General features: G+C 39.3%; 1 protein-coding gene across 2 annotated transcripts in view; it reads left to right on the top strand.

Annotated features, from left to right (window-relative positions):
* The window catches only part of dok7 (docking protein 7), a 72,675-nt gene that overhangs the window by 44,912 nt on the left and 8,364 nt on the right, over window positions 1-19,399 (top strand). Inside the window, exons 8-10 of one of the 2 annotated variants that reach the window (XM_002939224.5) lie at window positions 2,142-2,187; window positions 3,203-3,268; window positions 18,376-18,528. In XM_002939224.5, coding sequence (XP_002939270.2) covers window positions 2,142-2,187; window positions 3,203-3,268; window positions 18,376-18,528 — 265 coding nt within the window. The remainder of the gene's footprint in view (window positions 1-2,141; window positions 2,188-3,202; window positions 3,269-18,375; window positions 18,529-19,399) is intronic. The other variant, XM_004911257.4, reaches the window with a different exon arrangement.

Consider the following 19,399-nt stretch of genomic DNA (forward strand, 5'->3'; position numbering starts at 1 on the left):
GAAGACCACTCTTAGGGTAGCCTCAGCCTGAATTTTCTCCATTTATAAATTGTCAGAGTATGGACAAAGTCTTTATCAGTAGGTTCCACATCTATTTCTCAGAAGTTTCTCTGAAAAGGGTATGATTTGCTTTCCCAAGAGAATTAAGGAAAAGAGCAGACTTTAATAGTGACAACAAGGGAAGAAAGTGACCATCGAACATACACCTGGTCGATACCTCACAATCCATGAGGTTCACATACTTTGGCAATAAAAATGTGGAGTCTTGAAGCAATGTTTTCTATAAAAACAAGAAAATTGAAATATCGTACAAATATCACTTTCTTTTTTTAATTGGGACTGACTAATTGACTAAATGGTTGTCCATGAAGAACTAATTCCCAGATGTGCTGATCATATTTTGGAAGCTTGTGGTGATCCACTGCTTTTAGGAACAGATTTATTAATTTTCAGAATTGTGGGGTTTTTTTGGTCACTCCCAATATTTTCCCCACAGTTTCCAAAATCTGTATCTTGGCAAGTTTTAGGTGGCAAGATTTTTAAAGATTTCTTTTGAACATGATCAATAAAAGCCATGGGCAAAAAACGGCAATTGAGAGAAAAAACTATGATCATGGCAAAACACTATCGTACAAAATTCATAAAACAGCCCCTGTTTTTTTCCATTTCATATGTTTTGACTGTTTAACAAAATCCTATTTAGCTGATAGTAGGCCACATTCAATTTGATCAGAAAGACCAATTCAATTTGAGATTTCCCGATATCGCCAGATGTCGGTCAGTGAGGATATACTTATCTCGCTGTTCCGTAAGAAAACTCTATTGAAGTCTATGGGAAAAACTGGAACTGAATTAGAAGTTTTTTCTTCTCTTTAATCTTTGCATCTCACCCAAGTTTTCATGTGATAAACCATAAAATCACATTTTCTCATGGAAATGAATATGGCCGAATGTTTCATATTACTATTTTAGCCACTTAAGCAAAGTTGAGATTTGTTTTTTACTCGTTAAATTCAAATAATTAAAAGTAATGTTCCATGGTTGTCGGTTGTGACCAGCAATGTTTTCTTCCATTACTCTACACCATGGGCATGCTGGCACTTCCCTGATAGCACAATTAAATATATGATCCATGCCAAGGGATTGGCTACACTAGTATAGTCGCCTTATGTCATCAAATCCATTGTTACTGAAACCTGTATTTTGTTCACCTGTACCTCTACATTTCCTTTAATACAGTTATGGGATCCATTATCCGGAAACCTGTTATCCAGAATTACGGAAAGCCTATCTCCCTTAGACTTCATTATAAGCAAATTATTCTAATTTTTGAAAATCATTTCCTTTTTCTCTGTAATAATAAAACAGTGCCTTGTACTTGATCCCAACTAAAATATAATTACCCCTTATTGGGGCAGAACAGCCCTATTGGGTTTAATTAATGGTTAAATGATTCCCTTTTCTCTGTAATAATAAAACAGTACCTGTACTTGATCCCAACTAAGATATAATTACCCCTTATTGGGGCAGAACAATCCTATTGGGTTTATTTAATGGTTAAATGATTCCCTTTTCTCTGTAATAATAAAACAGTACCTGTACTTGATCCCAACTAAGATATAATTACCCCTTATTGGGGCAGAACAATCCTATTGGGTTTATTTAATGGTTAAATGATTCCCTTTTCTCTGTAATAATAAAACAGTATCTGTACTTGATCCCAACTAAGATATATTTACCCCTTATTGGGGGCAGAACAGCCCTATTGGGTTTATTTAATGGTTAAATGATTCCCTTTTCTCTGTAATAATAAAACAGTACCTGTACTTGATCCCAACTAAGATATAATTACCCCTTATTTGAGGGAAAACAATCCTATTAGCTTTATTCAATATTTAAATTATTTTTTAGCAGACTTAAGGTATGGAGATCCAAATTACAGAAAAACCCCTTATCCAGGAAACCCCAGGTCCCGAGCATTCTGGATAACTGGTCCCATACCTGTATATACAGTATTTTATAGCCATATTTTGTGGGGAATTGTTGGGATCCCACTGTATGTATCCTATGGGTATAGCAGCCCAGTTATGAGCCTCTTCTAGTCATCATTATAATTTTATAAATATTTTGTTTTGATTTAGGGAGCTGCAGCTTCGCAGATGGGGATGTTACCCAACACATCACACGGTAGGTATATCATCATACATCATTATTGAAGTAAAATGATAATAGGGATCATTTACAAAGACAGAGGCGCAAGGGGCACAAAGACACCCCCCTTATTGCTCATTAAGATTGCACTTCAGCCTGGGGTCTGGGGACCTCATGTAGGATAAAAAATCTGGATGCAAGCCAGCCCTGTCCTTACCTCCTGCCGTAGGGCCAATGTACCTCCCATTTCTGCCCCCCACAAATACAGCACTTCACTTGGCGTGCAGAGCAGAATACAAAATATGGCAAATTGCTCCAGTTTTTGCCCATTACACCCCAACTTGCATGTCACATATAACCCCTATTCTCATCCAAAGATATCAAATATTCTCTTGATCAGTCTGGAGGCCGTAAAAAAACCCTTTGGAGGGTCACATTTTTAGCTTCAAGCCTGCTGTAATGTAATACTATAAAATAAATGTAATTTCTGTCTTACCCTAAAGGACATATTTCTGAATGACGGCTGCCCATCACCACCATTGTCTGACACAGGCAGAGTGTTTTCTATACTTTGCTTTGGGCAGTGGTGACAGGCTATTAGGGGCATTTTGACCACTGCTGATGAAGGTTACTGAAGCCCTCATCAAACCTAATTTCTTTTGACGTACTCCAGAATTCAGTTTTATTGGGGTACCATTATGAGCACAACGAGTTGTGATAATGTTAATGCCATGATCTTGATGAATACAATGTTATCCCTGGAGAAAAGTAATGTCCAAGGGAAAGCCTTGTGTGACTTCACTCCCGCCCATACCCCTGCATGGTTGTGTACCCTAAGCTTCTGCACCTTGCTGTAAACAACATGGTGGCGCAGTGCTTTTAGGTTTATGCTACTTTCATACATAATCCCTGGTGCCTTACACAGTGATTTATAATCTGTGTGTAAGTGAATATGTAAAATAAAACTTGATTTTCTCTATTTGATCTCTATTGCTCTCTGGATCAATGAACAGTAATATATATTTCTATTGTTTTCTCAATGACCCTTCAGGTGCTACCCCTGCATTAGCAGGAGCCCCTAAACTGCCCAAGGGACAGACACTTTTGCTTAGTTCAGGTAAGTGTTACAATATGAGTTTGATTAACAGTTGAAACATACCTGCATTACATTCTTTATCTTTTTTTTTAAGTCTCTTCCCATGTGGTATGATTTTGTTTTCCTAAGACTAGTACATTTGGAAGGCTGCCTAACCTAAGTGATGGGTTAAAGCACAGCCTCAGGGGTTCTTGCTGCCCTGAAGTGGCGAAATGATGCTGCTTCCCCCAAGCTTCATTTCTTCCCGTTTAAGAGGGTCGAGGGGGGCCACATTGCTAGTGCTACATCACAAAAGGAATCAAGAATTTTGGCTCTTTAATTACCAGGAGCAGATTTTTGCCACCCTGGTAACCTGCCGGGAGAAGGGACAGACGCGGCTGTCTATAGCATTTACACTTACAAATTTGTAACAAATATATATTGAAAAATTGCTTAGAATTATATTTTCTGTTATTACAAATATACATATTATATACAAATATTACAAATAAAGTTCATGCAGAAAATACCATAATTACTGAAACGCCACATTCTACCTGGCTAATTCTACCTCTAACTAATATAGGTCTGGGATCCATTATCTGGATCTACGGTATATATACAGTATATTGTGCCATTTATATTCTATATATACAGTATAGTGTGCCGTTTATATTCTATATATACAGTATAGTGTGCCATTTATATTCTATATATACAGTATAGTGTGCCGTTTATATTCTATATATACAGTATAGTGTGACATTTATGTTCTATATATACAGTATAGTGTGCCATTTATATTCTATATATACAGTATAGTGTGACATTTATATTCTATATATACAGTATAGTGTGACATTTATATTCTATATATACAGTATAGTGTGACATTTATATTCTATATATACAGTATAGTGTGACATTTATATTCTATATATACAGTATAGTGTGACATTTATATTTTATATATACAGTATAGTGTGAGATTTATATTCTATATATACAGTATAGTGTGCCATTTATATTCTACATATATACAGTATAGTGTGCCATTTATATTCTATATATACAGTATAGTGTGACATTTATATTCTATATATACAGTATAGTGTGCCATTTATATTCTATATATACAGTATAGTGTGCCATTTATATTCTACATATATACAGTATAGTGTGCCATTTATATTCTATATATACAGTATAGTGTGCCATTTATATTCTATATATACAGTATAGTGTGCCGTTTATATTCTATATATACAGTATAGTGTGCCATTTATATTCTATATATACAGTATAGTGTGCCATTTATGTTCTATATATACAGTATAGTGTGCCATTTATATTCTATATATACAGTATAGTGTGACATTTATATTCTATATATACAGTATAGTGTGACATTTATATTCTATATATACAGTATAGTGTGAGATTTATATTCTATATATACAGTATAGTGTGACATTTATATTCTATATATACAGTATAGTGTGACATTTATATTCTATATATACAGTATAGTGTGCCATTTATATTCTACATATATACAGTATAGTGTGCCATTTATATTCTATATATACAGTATAGTGTGACATTTATATTCTATATATACAGTATAGTGTGCCATTTATATTCTATATATACAGTATAGTGTGCCATTTATATTCTATATATACAGTATAGTGTGCCATTTATATTCTATATATACAGTATAGTGTGACATTTATATTCTATATATACAGAATAGTGTGACATTTATATTCTATATATACAGTATAGTGTGACATTTATATTCTATATATACAGTATAGTGTGACATTTATATTCTGTATATAAAGTATAGTGTGCCATTTATATTCTATATATACAGTATAGTGTGGCATTTATATTCTCTATATACAGTATAGTGAGACATTTATATTCTATATATACAGTATAGTGTGACATTTATATTCTATATATACAGTATAGTGTGACATTTATATTCTATATATACAGTATATAGTGACATTTATATTCTATATATACAGTATAGTGTGACATTTATATTTTATATATACAGTATAGTGTGCCATTTATATTCTATATATACAGTATAGTGTGACATTTATATTCTATATATACAGTATAGTGTGACATTTATATTCTATATATACAGTATATAGTGAGTGGGCCCCCTAAGCTCAGGTAAGTGACAGCAGCACAGAGTATGGGCAGGGAATCAGCAGAAAAGAAGATGGGGGGCTACTGGGGCATCTTTGGGGGCACAGACCTTCCCTGCTAAAGGGCTGTGGGTGCCTTGGGCTGATACAGAAGCACAAAACATAAAGAACAACATTTTTGCCCTACTTCTTTAGTTAGGCTTTAGTTCTCTTTTAATTCTTACTGGAGCCAAAACAATACTATTGGGTAAATTTAATGTCTAAATGATTTTTTATGGAGATTCACACTACGGAAATGCTCATTATCTAGAAGACCCCAGTTCCCGACATTCTGGATAACAGGTCCAATGCCTGTACCACAAAGTCTTAAGGTAGCGATACACATTATGATCTGCTCGTTTGGCAAGGCTACCAAACAAGTGGATCTTCTTCTGATATGCCCACTTAAGGTGGGTGATATCCTGCCAAACTATCGATTTAAAATGGTGGGTATAGGGGCCATCAGGCCGAGTATCGCATCAACAACCTGATGTGTTCCCCAATCCAATGGGAAAATCAAATCTGCCTGATTGGGATCTGGCTAATTTTAGGCCAGATACTGGTCAGGTAGGTTCATTGAGGGTGCCCAAACACTGGGAAGTCTAAAGGACTCAAATTGGCAGCTTAAATCTGCCCCTGTATGGCCACCTTAACTATGTATGTGACTATATAAATACTTCTAGTATCATATATAAAATAGGGCAATATATAAATTGTATCTTTGGAAAAGAAAATGTTAAATGGATCTTTAACTTCTTCTTTAAATATGCACACCAGATTTATATACTGTTAGGTGTGATCTAGAATAACCATTGCCATTGTGTTGTGCCTATCACAATACATTCTGAATGTAAAGCCTAAGCACTGACTTACTGAGGATAGAATAGGAGTCTGTAGCAAGACTGACAGACATGCTGAGAAAGGGGAATGCGAGACAGATAACGTCTAACTAAATGGCACAGACCAAAGGGGCAGCTTTAAAAAAAAAATCAATAATGAATTCAGACCAAACTGTAACCCTCTAAATTATCATTCAGCTTCAAATCAACCTTGTGTCGCAGTGCATATCATCAAGCCATTTTTGTCTGAAGTGAATAAATTAGTAAGAGCAGCTTCCAATACAGAAAGGAAGCCAAGGAAATGATTAAAAACAACACTCATATCATTGCGGCATAAATATCCCTTGGTGGGGAAGTTAGCCAAAAAGTTAATAAAATTAACCTATAGAGATACAGATTTAAGTACAGAAAGTTCAAATTTGTCCAGGAGCAGTAAGCCATAGCAACCAATCAGCAGGCAGAATTTACTGGTCACCTGTTTAAAAGCCCCAAACCAAGCTACTGGGCAATATAGTGCCTTTTATTACATATGGGGGTATGGGTATTCTATGTAGGTCTCTACTGATTGTTATGGCTTTTGGTTAGAGAACTGCATTGTGAAAAATAACTTAAAGGGCCACCATCGTTTACTGTATCCATCGCTACAGGTTATAAAGAAACCAAGGCATAGATGCTGCAATTTACATCCCTGTTTAGGCAGCCATGCCTCCACCAACTTGAGCCCATATTATAGGGTCTGCTAGACCACATCCCTTCTGGATTTTTTTAAACACGTTATAACACGAAAGGAGGACTATAGGATGTGGCAAGAAAGATGGTTGCTATAGATGACCTTGGTAGCTAGCTTGGAGCTATATTTATTTACTGCCACGTAGATTCCTGCAGCGAGTTGGGTTCCCGCGGTCCCCTGTGGGCTGCAGGTAGGATTTGCGGATGCAGTTATAGATGCGGGTCTGTGGGTCACAGGTCGGGTTGCGGGTCTTATCTATATTTCTTATTGTCTGTATTATCTATATTTTACTCCTTTGAACAATTTTTAAACATTTTTACCCCCGCCCATTTCTGATGATGTCACTTCAGTTTGCAGCACTTCCTGTGTAATAGTGGGTTGTGGATCGGTTTGCGAGTTGTGAATCGGTTTGCGGATAAGGCAGTTGCGGGATGGGTCGGGTATTAGGTCCAAGTGGGTAAAAATGGGGGTTGCAGGTCCGAGTCATGGGTTGGGGACTGTGGGTCTGGGTCGGGTCCATCTAGAAATCTTCGGCTATGCATTGCCATGTTAAGTATTCACCTTTTGTATTGTTTATTGATAGCTTTATATGTTACTCTGTATGTCCAATGTATGAAACCACTTATTGTACAGCGCTGCGGGATATGTTGGCGCTTTATAAATAAATGTTAATAATAATAATAATGATAATAATAGTGTATGTTGCCATTCCTCCTACTGCACCTTTATTAACTGTTGCAGCCCCAGTTGTGGCCCCACAGAGTTGGCAGAGAAAGTTGGCTCCTAGCATGAATATAATAATAATAGGAAATGTTTATTTGTTTATGTTTTAGCTGCTTTATTCCTTTATATTTATGTACTCTGAGTACATTTAATTATGTCACTTGGATCCGCTTTTACCTAATTAAAAAATAAATTGCCTGCTGATGTTTTTATGGGCTGGGAGCATCTCTAGCGCTTAATGAAACTCTGCTGATTACAATATTGATTACAAAACCATATTTATAGGCACATAATACCTTCATAATAGATAACATAAATCTCTCATAAAATTATTAGCACGGGGGAAATACGAATATTATACAAACGGAAATCACTTTAGGAGGCAGCAGTCACAAATAACAATTCTGAACAAATGGGCTAATGAGAGAGTTGTATAATGCAGGATTTCTTAAATACAGGACTGCTCTGCACCAGGAATTATAACTGCCTTTCAAGGACAACTAAACCTTTGCATGTGCTTTATTCTTAAACTGAATTCATTGGGTTATTTCCAAGCATAAGTGGCAAGTGCTAAAATAGACACAAAATTGTCAGAGATTTGATGTTTAAAGGAAATCTATACCCCCAGAATGAATACGTAATCAACAGATAGTTTATATCACATTAAGTGGCCTATTAAGAGTCTTACCAAACTGGAATATATATATCAGTAAATATTGCCCTTTTACATCCTTTCCCTTGAGCCGCCATTTAGTGATGGGCTGTGTGCTCCCTCAGAGATCAGCTGACAGGAAATAATGCAAGAGCAAAAGTCAGGACTTTGCACATTTATTGGCTGATATCGGCTAGTATGTATATGTGCACCGCGGTGTTTGTGTGCACTGTGAATCCTATGATGCCAGGGGGTGGCACTTAGTACTTAAAATGGCAGTTTTCTATTTAGGATTACCCAATGGCACATACCATAATGAAAATGGTTTATTTAGATGAAGCAGGGTTTTACATATGAGCTGTTTATGCAATATATCTTTATAGAGACCTACAGTGTACAGAGGTATAGTTTTCCATTAATCCCATATGCAATATGCCACCAATTTGCTGATAAATTACATGAAAGGGCAGTGGGGTAACAGTAGAGGAAGCAAACCCTGTGATCATGGGGGGTCCAGACTATGGGGTCTTTTTTTTTATGGTTGCATATAAATTGGGGGAAAAGGGCCAGATAGGGTTTGCTACTCTGAGTTGAGCCCCATCTATATCCACTATAGTTTATATTGAGGGCCACCTATAGTTTTTAGATGGCCCTCAAAAGGCCCTCCTATAATGTCTCCTTTTCATTAAATTACCTGTGGCAGCAGGAGTTTGGAAACGTCTTCATTTCCATTTTACAAAGTCTTTTATGGGTGGGAATCTTGCCATAACATTGATAGGAATAAGTTGTGTAGGGTGGAATAAGCCACAGACCTGGGCCAATGAGCTTTGGCAGCCAAGCCAAGGGAGGCTATCTATCCCTCCATGGTCCCACCACACCATGTGACACATAAAGGGTAAGGAGAGAGATAAGGAGCTAATGATAAGCCTGAAATTGTGCCAGGTATCTGTAGTTTGGTTCCCCCCTTTTACCATGTATTCTTTACCTTCCCCAGCAAACTAGCACGGATGGGGGGTGTAATACATATGAGATGGAGGATGCAAGCTGGACAAAATTTTTTTTGAAGCTTTGTTATGTTACACTGCTGAATGGAAGTGTAAATAAGAATACTTTGGGGGTAACTGAAGGAGCCCATATATATATATATATATATTATAGCAAACAATGCTGTATTTATAGCTATATGTCTTTCATTGGTTTACCTATCTGTCTGCGTGTCTGTCAGGTCTATATCTTTCTATTTATTTGTTTGTGCCACTCTTTGTCTATTTGTTTGTATATAGCTATTGGTGTTTCTATAGGTGGCCACACACGTGGCGATTTACCGATGGTCGCACGAAAGATCGTTCAATCAGCCACTAACCGTTCAGGGCTGAAACAGGCAGATAAGGAGGTAGAAACAATAGGATTTCGACCTCCTTCTGCCGATTCAGCCGTGACGGCAGATTTTGCTCAGGTGCCCGATCAAAACTTTTTAACCTGGCCGATCGGCGAGTCGACCGACATCAGCAGACTCCTGCGAGACTCACCGACATGCCATACACGCACCGAATATTGTGCGAAACGAGGTTTTGTACGATATTATCGGTGCGTGTATGGCCAGCTTATAGCAGATTTATCTTTAGGCAAAGCCCTCTTTACCTCTTTGTATTGGTTATTTGTGTATGTTTTCTTGTATGTTTTACGTATTTACCCATTTATTGGACAACATAATGCATAATATGGTTGTATTTTAAAAATATATGTTAACAATAATCTTTTTGTCTATATATTTGTCTACATTTTTCTCTCTGGCTATATATTTAACTACATTTGTTTATATCTGTCTGTTCTCTATTTGCCTTTTTGACTATGGATCCATGTTCCGAGCATTCTTGATAACAGGTCCCACACCTCTAGCTGTAATGTTCCAGGCTTTCAAGGTTGTCACAGGAGCTCCCCTCGTGGATTCTGCTAAGAGTGTCAGTGACACTGCACATGCTCAGTGGGCTCTGGGCAGCTGTTGAGATGTGAAGCTTAGGGGTTAAGCAGAAAATGAGGTTTGCCTTATATCAGTTCTTTTATATTTTATACATATTCAATATTCTGAGTGGGCCCCTAAGCTCAGTGACAGCAGCACAGAGCACATACAGTGAATCAGCAGAAAAGAAGATGGGGGCTACTGGGTTCATCTTCAGAGGCACAGATCTTCCATGCTTAAAGAACATTTATTACTTAGGGCTGGTACAGAAGACCCAAAACATAATGCGCATCATTTCTTTAACCTTTAGTTCTCCTTTAAAAACGCATCTAGTACCCAAGAGGTAATATTCTACCCTCACTTTTCTTGAAATTAAAAATATCTGTTAGTAAGAAATATCATCAAATGTAACATTTTTATATAAAATGTAGCGCATATTGAAAAAAAACATTTTTTATGGCTTCTGTTCAGTGCGGAAAACAACGAGTGAATAAAAAGTCAGATAGTTCTGAACTTCAGATGAGAGCCGGTGGCAAGTGTCCTTTGTGAATTCCCCAGGTTGCTGGCAGGATTTATAGAGACTCTTATAAAGCTAAGAAAAGCCTCAGGTCTCAGGAAGGATATACTGTGAGCTCTTTCATTATAGTGTAGAATATAAAGCTTCCAAGCCCGGCGTCTCTGCAATCAAACACTTCCAATATTACACTAATACCAAGTATTTTCTTTTGATATTGTTCTTGTTAAGCATTTGATAGAGGGGCCAGCGGACGTAGATTAAAGTAATATTGTTCTAGTGCCTGCAAACCTGTGATTCAATATTTACATAAGCTTAGGGCGGTGAGGTGCATTTTATATGTAATACCAGAGGGACTTGGGGCAGCAGCAACACCATAACCAGTGGACAAAATATTGCTGCAAAGCTGTTCAGATTCTTTGCTGCAAGTTCTATTTATATTTTAGATACTAAGGGCCATTGTTTCATACCAAAGATGTGTGTGCATATATATATATCTGTATATATAGCAAAGAAAAGATCCGCACTCACAGGACTTATAGAATTAATATGGTGTCTAATGAGAAGACTAACGTTTTGGCTATATCACTAGCCTTTGGCTATATCACTCTTTGAAAAAGGCTAGTGATATAGCTGAAACGTTAGTCTTCTCATTAGACACCCTATTAATTCTATAAGTCCTGTGAGTGCGGATCTTTTTGTTGCTGTATCTAGTTCTTCACCTGGACCTGCACCCAGGCTATTGTGACCCGATTGACGTGAGTGCCGGCTCTCTCCCAATGTGTGTGCATATATACAGTATATATATATAGCAAGACAGTGAGCCGCACACACCAGGACTTTGCAAAAAAAACAAACCAGATTTATTTAAGAAAAGAAATCCAACGTTTCGAGCACTAACTGTGCTCTTCCTCAGGGAAAAAAAAGTTTTTTTTCCCTGAGGAAGAGCACAGTCAGTGCTCGAAACGTTGGATTTCTTTTCTTAAATAAATCTGTTTTTTTTTGCACAGTCCTGGTGTGTGCGGCTCACTGTCTTGCTGTATATTTTTTTGCCAGCACCCTGGGCATTTGAGCTTTAATAGGGTGTGCTCCGTTTGTTCCTGTATATATATATATATATATATATATATATATATATATATATATATCTGTATCTATAGCAAAGAAAAGATCCGCACTCACAGGACTTATAGAATTAATATGGTGTCTAATGAGAAGACTAACGTTTTGGCTATATCACTAGCCTTTGGCTATATCACTCTTTGAAAAATTCTAGTGATGTAGCTGAAGTAGTCTTCTCATTAGACACCCTATTAATTCTATAAGTCCTGTGAGTGCGGATCTTTTTATTGCTGTATCTAGTTCTTCACCTGGACCTGCACCCAGGCTATTGTGACCTGATTGACGTGAGTGCTGGCTCTCTCCCGATGTATATATATATACACACACACACATACTGTATATCTATATATGTATATATCTGTATCTATATAGATAAAATATATGTAGGGACCCCAAAGAATTGGGCCCCTCCAGGATTAGTTCCCCTTTAGACAGGCACCATGAGGGTGGCCTTATGAGATTTGGACACCTAAAGGTGGTCCTAGGTGTTTATGTGTGAAAAGGGAGTTTCCCTGCAAGTTAACAGCCACCACTAGATGTCGCTGTGCTAAAAGTATAAAAAGGGCTGACACCCAGTTTCAGCAGGTCTTCGTCCTGGGACTGCTTCTTGTAAAGAAGCGTATAACAGGCTTGTGTTCTAGTACAGGAGGTACTGTAACAGGTCACTCTAGGAGTGACAGGCAGGCTAGAGAGAACGGGCAGTGATAGCCCCGACAGGAGAGAGAGGGGTTAAGACCCCCCAGCACTCATGGCTGGAGTTAAGGACCTGTAGTGTGTAGTAAGGGGAGCCAAGTCAGCACCTGGGAGTGTTCCCAGTGAAGGGGCCCTACGCGTGGACCGGGGTGAGTTCCTAGGTGGAAGCATCCGGCGGGAGTACCGGGGGTAGCCCAAAGAGAGTGTGTGACTTGAGCCGTCTGTGTGACATCCTCTGAAGTGTTCTGCCTGCATCAATAAACAAGTTCATCTGGTTCACCATTTTAACCAGTGTCTTGGTGGTTCATATACTGAGGATCCTCAACTGCCTGGTAAGCAGCTACCCCAAGGGAGGGGCAAGGTACCGGGAGTTGCTGGGAGTCCGGGTCCAAGGAGGACCTCATAGAGTTTTCCCAGGGAGGATACATATAGTTCTACCTATACCTACCCTGGGTGGAGGCACGCCATTCATTTATATTACACCTGTCCCCCATAATAAGCGGGGGCTCAGGGCTCCTGTAGCGCCACACGCAGGTGATTGCGTGTTAAAAGTACAACCGTAGCCAAAATAGGGTTACATTTTGGAGGCACCGCTGGGATGAGAGCAGGAATCATTAAGCAGAAAGGGCCCTAAGGGAACTGAGGCCTTGTGTGAGTGCTACACCCTTCCTTCCGTCCGTGTTAAAGTTTGGGCCACCCTGATCCATATCCAAGAGGGATTTTGGCGCGAGAGGAGTGAGGAAAGGCTCCTAGCCAATCGGGTTGCAGGGCTGTTGGCGCCAAAGGGACTGAGAAGGCACACGCGAGGAAGCGTGAGAGAGAGGGGTGTAACCAGCGTTTGTATCGGTGCCGCCCAATTGCGTGGAGCGACCGACTGGATCAGCGAGAAAGTGCGCCAAGAGGCCTGGGCGTGACCAAAGGAGTGACGTTGCGGTAGCCATTTTGGAGCAGAGTGAGTCAGCGCGAGAGAAAGCGTGTGCACAGTTACTGGTAGCTTTTGCCAGCAAAGATGACGGCTGCATCAGAGAGCAGGGAGATCCTGTGTTGGCCAGAGGAGGATGCCCGGCCGCAAGGAGACCCAGGAGGGTTCGTCAGTCGGAGTGTGGACTGACCAGAGTGCCCAACCCGTTGGTTGGAGGTATCCCAGGGTACCGATTACCTTGGGACATGGACTCCCTTAAGGAGAGTTGGAGACTTTGATTTTCCAGTTCAATAAGTTTTAAATTTGGTTAAGGGCAACAAGTGTCCTTTCAAATTTTTCTTGTGTGGGACTTACACAAAGATTGAAGGGGTTGAAGGGAAATGTTTATTGTGTTTAACATTTTTTCCAGGTAACCCATTGTATCCTTGACAGACCTCAGGAGAGGCTGTTGAAGCGTGATGTAAAAGTATTGTGTAAAGTATTTGAGTGTGTATGAGATGTCAGCCAGGAGGTGACAGAGTTTCAGCCGGGGGAGAATGTAGGGACCCCAAAGAATTGGGCCCCTCCAGGATTAGTTCCCCTTTAGACAGGCACCATGAGGGTGGCCTTATGAGATTTGGACACCTAAAGGTGGTCCTAGGTGTTTATGTGTGAAAAGGGAGTTTCCCTGCAAGTTAACAGCCACCACTAGATGTCGCTGTGCTAAAAGTATAAAAAGGGCTGACACCCAGTTTCAGCAGGTCTTCGTCCTGGGACTGCTTCTTGTAAAGAAGCGTATAACAGGCTTGTGTTCTAGTACAGGAGGTACTGTAACAGGTCACTCTAGGAGTGACAGGCAGGCTAGAGAGAACGGGCAGTGATAGCCCCGACAGGAGAGAGAGGGGTTAAGACCCCCCAGCACTCATGGCTGGAGTTAAGGACCTGTAGTGTGTAGTAAGGGGAGCCAAGTCAGCACCTGGGAGTGTTCCCAGTGAAGGGGCCCTACGCGTGGACCGGGGTGAGTTCCTAGGTGGAAGCATCCGGCGGGAGTACCGGGGGTAGCCCAAAGAGAGTGTGTGACTTGAGCCGTCTGTGTGACATCCTCTGAAGTGTTCTGCCTGCATCAATAAACAAGTTCATCTGGTTCACCATTTTAACCAGTGTCTTGGTGGTTCATATACTGAGGATCCTCAACTGCCTGGTAAGCAGCTACCCCAAGGGAGGGGCAAGGTACCGGGAGTTGCTGGGAGTCCGGGTCCAAGGAGGACCTCATAGAGTTTTCCCAGGGAGGATACATATAGTTCTACCTATACCTACCCTGGGTGGAGGCACGCCATTCATTTATATTACACCTGTCCCCCATAATAAGCGGGGGCTCAGGGCTCCTGTAGCGCCACACGCAGGTGATTGCGTGTTAAAAGTACAACCGTAGCCAAAATAGGGTTACATATACATCCATGAATATCCTAGAAAATCTTAAATGGTGCCAATGATGTAATCATTTATAAGTGTTGCTTTGTGATGTCATACGACAGACAGAAATATGTGTATTATAAAAAATAATATACTCCCTACCTGTAAAATATGAATTAATGTTCACCTTTCATGACCTTTTTGAGAGTGTATATATAAAAGGGTGCCCTTATATACTTATAGAACATCATTATCATATTCTCTTGTGGCCTGATTCAACTATGTAGGAATGCACCGTATCCCCCTTTTTTTGCTGGATTTGGACCTTTCTTGAAACTCGGATTCAGTATTCGCTGGAATCCAAAGACAAGCGAATACTGAATCCGCCACAAAGCATTTAGCCAATTATGCCCTTCAAATATGTTTTTTGTTTGTGTGCAACTTTTTGATTTTTTGTTGGCAACAAAACATTCAATTCTAACTATTCTGAGTTTTCTTTTAAATATACTTGTGCCAAAGAACAAAAAAACTGCGGCCTGTTTTTCCCCATGATCTTGAGCTTTTTCCAACTCAAAAATGGCATCTATGAGTTCTTTTATTCTTTGATGATCTTCCCTTCCATATGAAAGTTGCTTGGGAAGTGCCCCTACCCAACCCTATACAGTTAGTTTACACAAGCATATTAGAAACTGTTGTGTACCACTAGAAGGAGCTACTCCACTGTGAACCCAACAGAAACATTGCATGGGTTGTAATTATCCACAAATGCAGCATTTATGAATATTACAAAATTAAGTTTATTAAGGAGGGAAGGGTTGTTGCCAACTGGAGGCTGCAGTAAATAATATCTACACCGGTGATCCCCAACCAGTAGCTCGGGGCAACATGTTGCTCCCCAACCCCTTGAATGTTGCTCCCAGTGCCCCCAAACCAGGGAATTATTTTTGAATTCCTGACTTGGGGGCAAGTTTTGGTTGAATAAAAACAAGATTTCCTACCAAATAAAGCCCCTGTAAGCTGATAGTGTGCATAGAGGCCCCTAATAGCCAATCTTAGCCCTTATTTGGCTCCTCCATGAACTTTTATGGTGCTTGTGTTGCTCTCCAAGTCTTTTTAGATTTGACTGTTGCTCACGAGTACATTTGCCTGTTGCTCACGAGATTGAGAACCTTTGCTCTACACCATTGTTCCTAGATAAAAATCATGGAGAAGGCTTATTTATTTGCTGTTTGAGACCAAACAAGACAGTTTTCCTGAAATCAATTGGTTTATTCAGATGCAAATGACAGGGGCATGCAGTCCCCCATGTACTGTAGGTTTCGGATTTTTTTGCAATTACTTGGAGCTTCTTTTCATTTGCTATGTGTTGATTTTTGTAAATGTATTTAAATTATTTTGTGAGATTAGCTGAAGCTGTCTTTTTTGCTGGTTGCCATATTTATGTCATGGTTTTAATACAACCCTAAATTCCCTACACCTAACTACCAAAGATTCTGCTCTTATGTATGTATGTATGTATGTATGTATGTATAGCTTTATTTATAAAGCGCCACAAGGGTACGCAGCGCTGTACAATCTTACAGAATACAAAATTACACACAGGGAGGACAAGTGATATAATAAATAAATACAATAAATATATATATATAAGTGCCATGTGGTATGAGACACAGTAGGAAGGAGGTCCCTGCCCCGTAGAGCTTACAATCTAAGTGGTTGTTATGGAGTGGTGGCAACTCTTCCTGTTGATCACATAATCCAACTCACTTGAGTAGTCTAATTATCTTCTTAACTTATATGTAAGCAGTAAAGGTTGACTTAAGTTGACTTTCTTGTGTAGGCTTTGGCTTCATAATGGCAAAGTAAAATTATTTGTTGTTCAGATGTATCTACTTTTAGGACTTGGTGAGGACTTTACCATTGTTAGCTATGTCCAAATATGTAAAATGCTTTTTCATATCACGTTTTGGCGGTCCCCCACTATTGCCACATGCAACTTTCAGTAGCACATTACAGTTGATAAGGGGAGCAGGGAGTTGTAGTTTTGGCAAAAAGAAAGTAAATTAGTGGTGTCGCAATGAAAACTGTATGTAAAAAAATCCAACTGTTAAGTCTTTATCACAAATGTAGTGATCATTCTTTAGTGTTTTAAAATCTCCTCTTCATACTAAAAGGTGTTAAGTGACTTTTTAAGAAGGTGTAGCAGCCTGTCATCAAGTTCAACTCCTAGGAGGATGCTGGGTTTATGTAGTTCTTAGACATTAAGGGGCTGATTTACTAATCCACGAATCCGAATCCCGACTTTTTCATAGCCGTTACGACTTGCGCGAATTGTCGCGACTTTTTCATAGCCATTATGACTTTCGTGAATTGTCGCGACTTTTTCATAGCCATTATGACTTTTGTGAATTGTCCCGACTTTATCATAGCCATTATGACTTTCGCGAATTGTCACAACTTTTTCATAGGCATTACGACTTTCGCGAATTGTCGCGACTTTTTCGTATTGAGCTCGAAAAATTCGCGACAATTCGTGAAAAAGTCGCAAAATACCGATCATTACGAAAAAAACCCATTCGGACGCTTTTCGGACGTTCGTGGATTAGTAATTGTGCCCCTTAGACTCTATAAAACAGTCCCAAGTTGTGGGTCTGTCAAAACAGTGAATAGAGACCTACTACAGAGGCTAGTTAGGGTAAAATCTGTAGTTAAATGAATATGTAATGTCTTAGATCAGTGTTGTCCAACTTATTACATGTAGTGGGCTTATTATTTCTAATATAGCATGTTCAACGGCCGGATATAATTATAAAGATGATGTCATACAGTGAAGTCTATGGAGCCTTGGACCATAAGGCTTATGGGCCTCCAGTTGGACAGTCCTGGCTGAAATCCACAGAACTATAGCAGGACTATTGCTAGCACCATATTTACATCATTTTGTGCACCAAGTGAAGGCCAAACAGAAAGTTCTCTCTCAAGGGACTACAACTCATGAAGTCTGGAAGGCTCTGCTTTGCCACATACAAAGAAAGGTGCAATCTAACTTAATTTAACCATGGCTATTTTTGTTGGTTGGTGCTCTAACCACAATGCATACAGCTGTAATACAGACACAGCAGCAACTAACCCCCACGCAAGCTTAACACGAGCATATCGGCAAGTATCTTTATTAGAAGCAGTGACAAACTCAAAATAGACAACCATATGTGAAGCTGGAAAAAGGCGTTGATTTACGCAGACGTCCATAATGGCTCTGGTGTTAAATTAGTCATGATACGTAGAAATCTGTGCAGTCTGTGCTTCAGCGTTCATTAGCATGGAAGATTTCGATCTGCAATTCTGTGCTGCAACTATGCATTAACCAGAATATGTCTGCTTCATCTGGTCAGCAGGGGCAGCAGCTTATCCAGCCGAGCCACTGGTTTCTGACCGACCTCGCAGTGAATCAGCAACATATGTTAATATTCCCATCAGCCCTACAGCAAAGAAACAGCTCCATTACTTGGCATTAGAACTTCAAGATCCTAATACAAGAATAAGAGGTAACATGCACTGCTCCCATCCACCCAGACCATCCAGTCTTCACCGTAATAATAAAACCATTGTTAATCGACTCCATCAGTGGATAGAAATCTAAAGTAAACCTTAACAAAAGGTCATTTTCCTTTCTGCTTATTGTATCACTGTACTGCATGCGCTTTGGTGATGGAATAGTCCTGTTTCATAGCGAATACAAGAACAGAACATTCTAGTAACAAAACTAACATTCCCAGACAGCAATGAACAAAGCAAGCCTAGGCAGGAGCTCATTGCAGAAAAGATGTTGCAACTTTTTCCAGTTTTACTGTATTTAAGATTAGCGGTTAATATGTCCATGAAAGCAGGAAATTATGAACCTAGTTATTTAATAGTTTAAACAAATGTGGCATCTGCAGCATGATACATTTTTACTATTGCCCATAGAGATAACAAAGGGGCCCATCATTTATAGTGGTAGTTATTCCCTCAGTCATCTTCCTTCCCAGTTAAAAACTAAAAAGGAGTTGCAGCAAAACAACAGAAAATAATCTTTGTAATTCAGTTTGCGGTCAGGGTGAATAAGCAGGTCCGTAATTCACTGAAAGATCTCGGTTTCATTAGATGACTCAGTGGTCTCCTTGGTCATAGCCATGGTCTGCCTTAGCATTTTTTTGTTTACGATACTATTCTTCCTATTCATGTCATGTTATGCAGTCAGAAAAATGCTGAACAAGTATGTATTCACAATATATATTAATTGGTGACTGGTGGTCAGAATTACGTGTGAAGCTAACCAGGACATTATACATTTTTGTTTTTTGTGGGAAATCCATTTCCATAGTACAGTCTCTTTGTATAATGCCTGATGGTTGGGGCCATGGAAATGAACTAACT

Source organism: Xenopus tropicalis, chromosome 1 (genome assembly GCF_000004195.4).
Source record: "Xenopus tropicalis strain Nigerian chromosome 1, UCB_Xtro_10.0, whole genome shotgun sequence".
Taxonomy (NCBI): Eukaryota; Metazoa; Chordata; class Amphibia; order Anura; family Pipidae; genus Xenopus; species Xenopus tropicalis.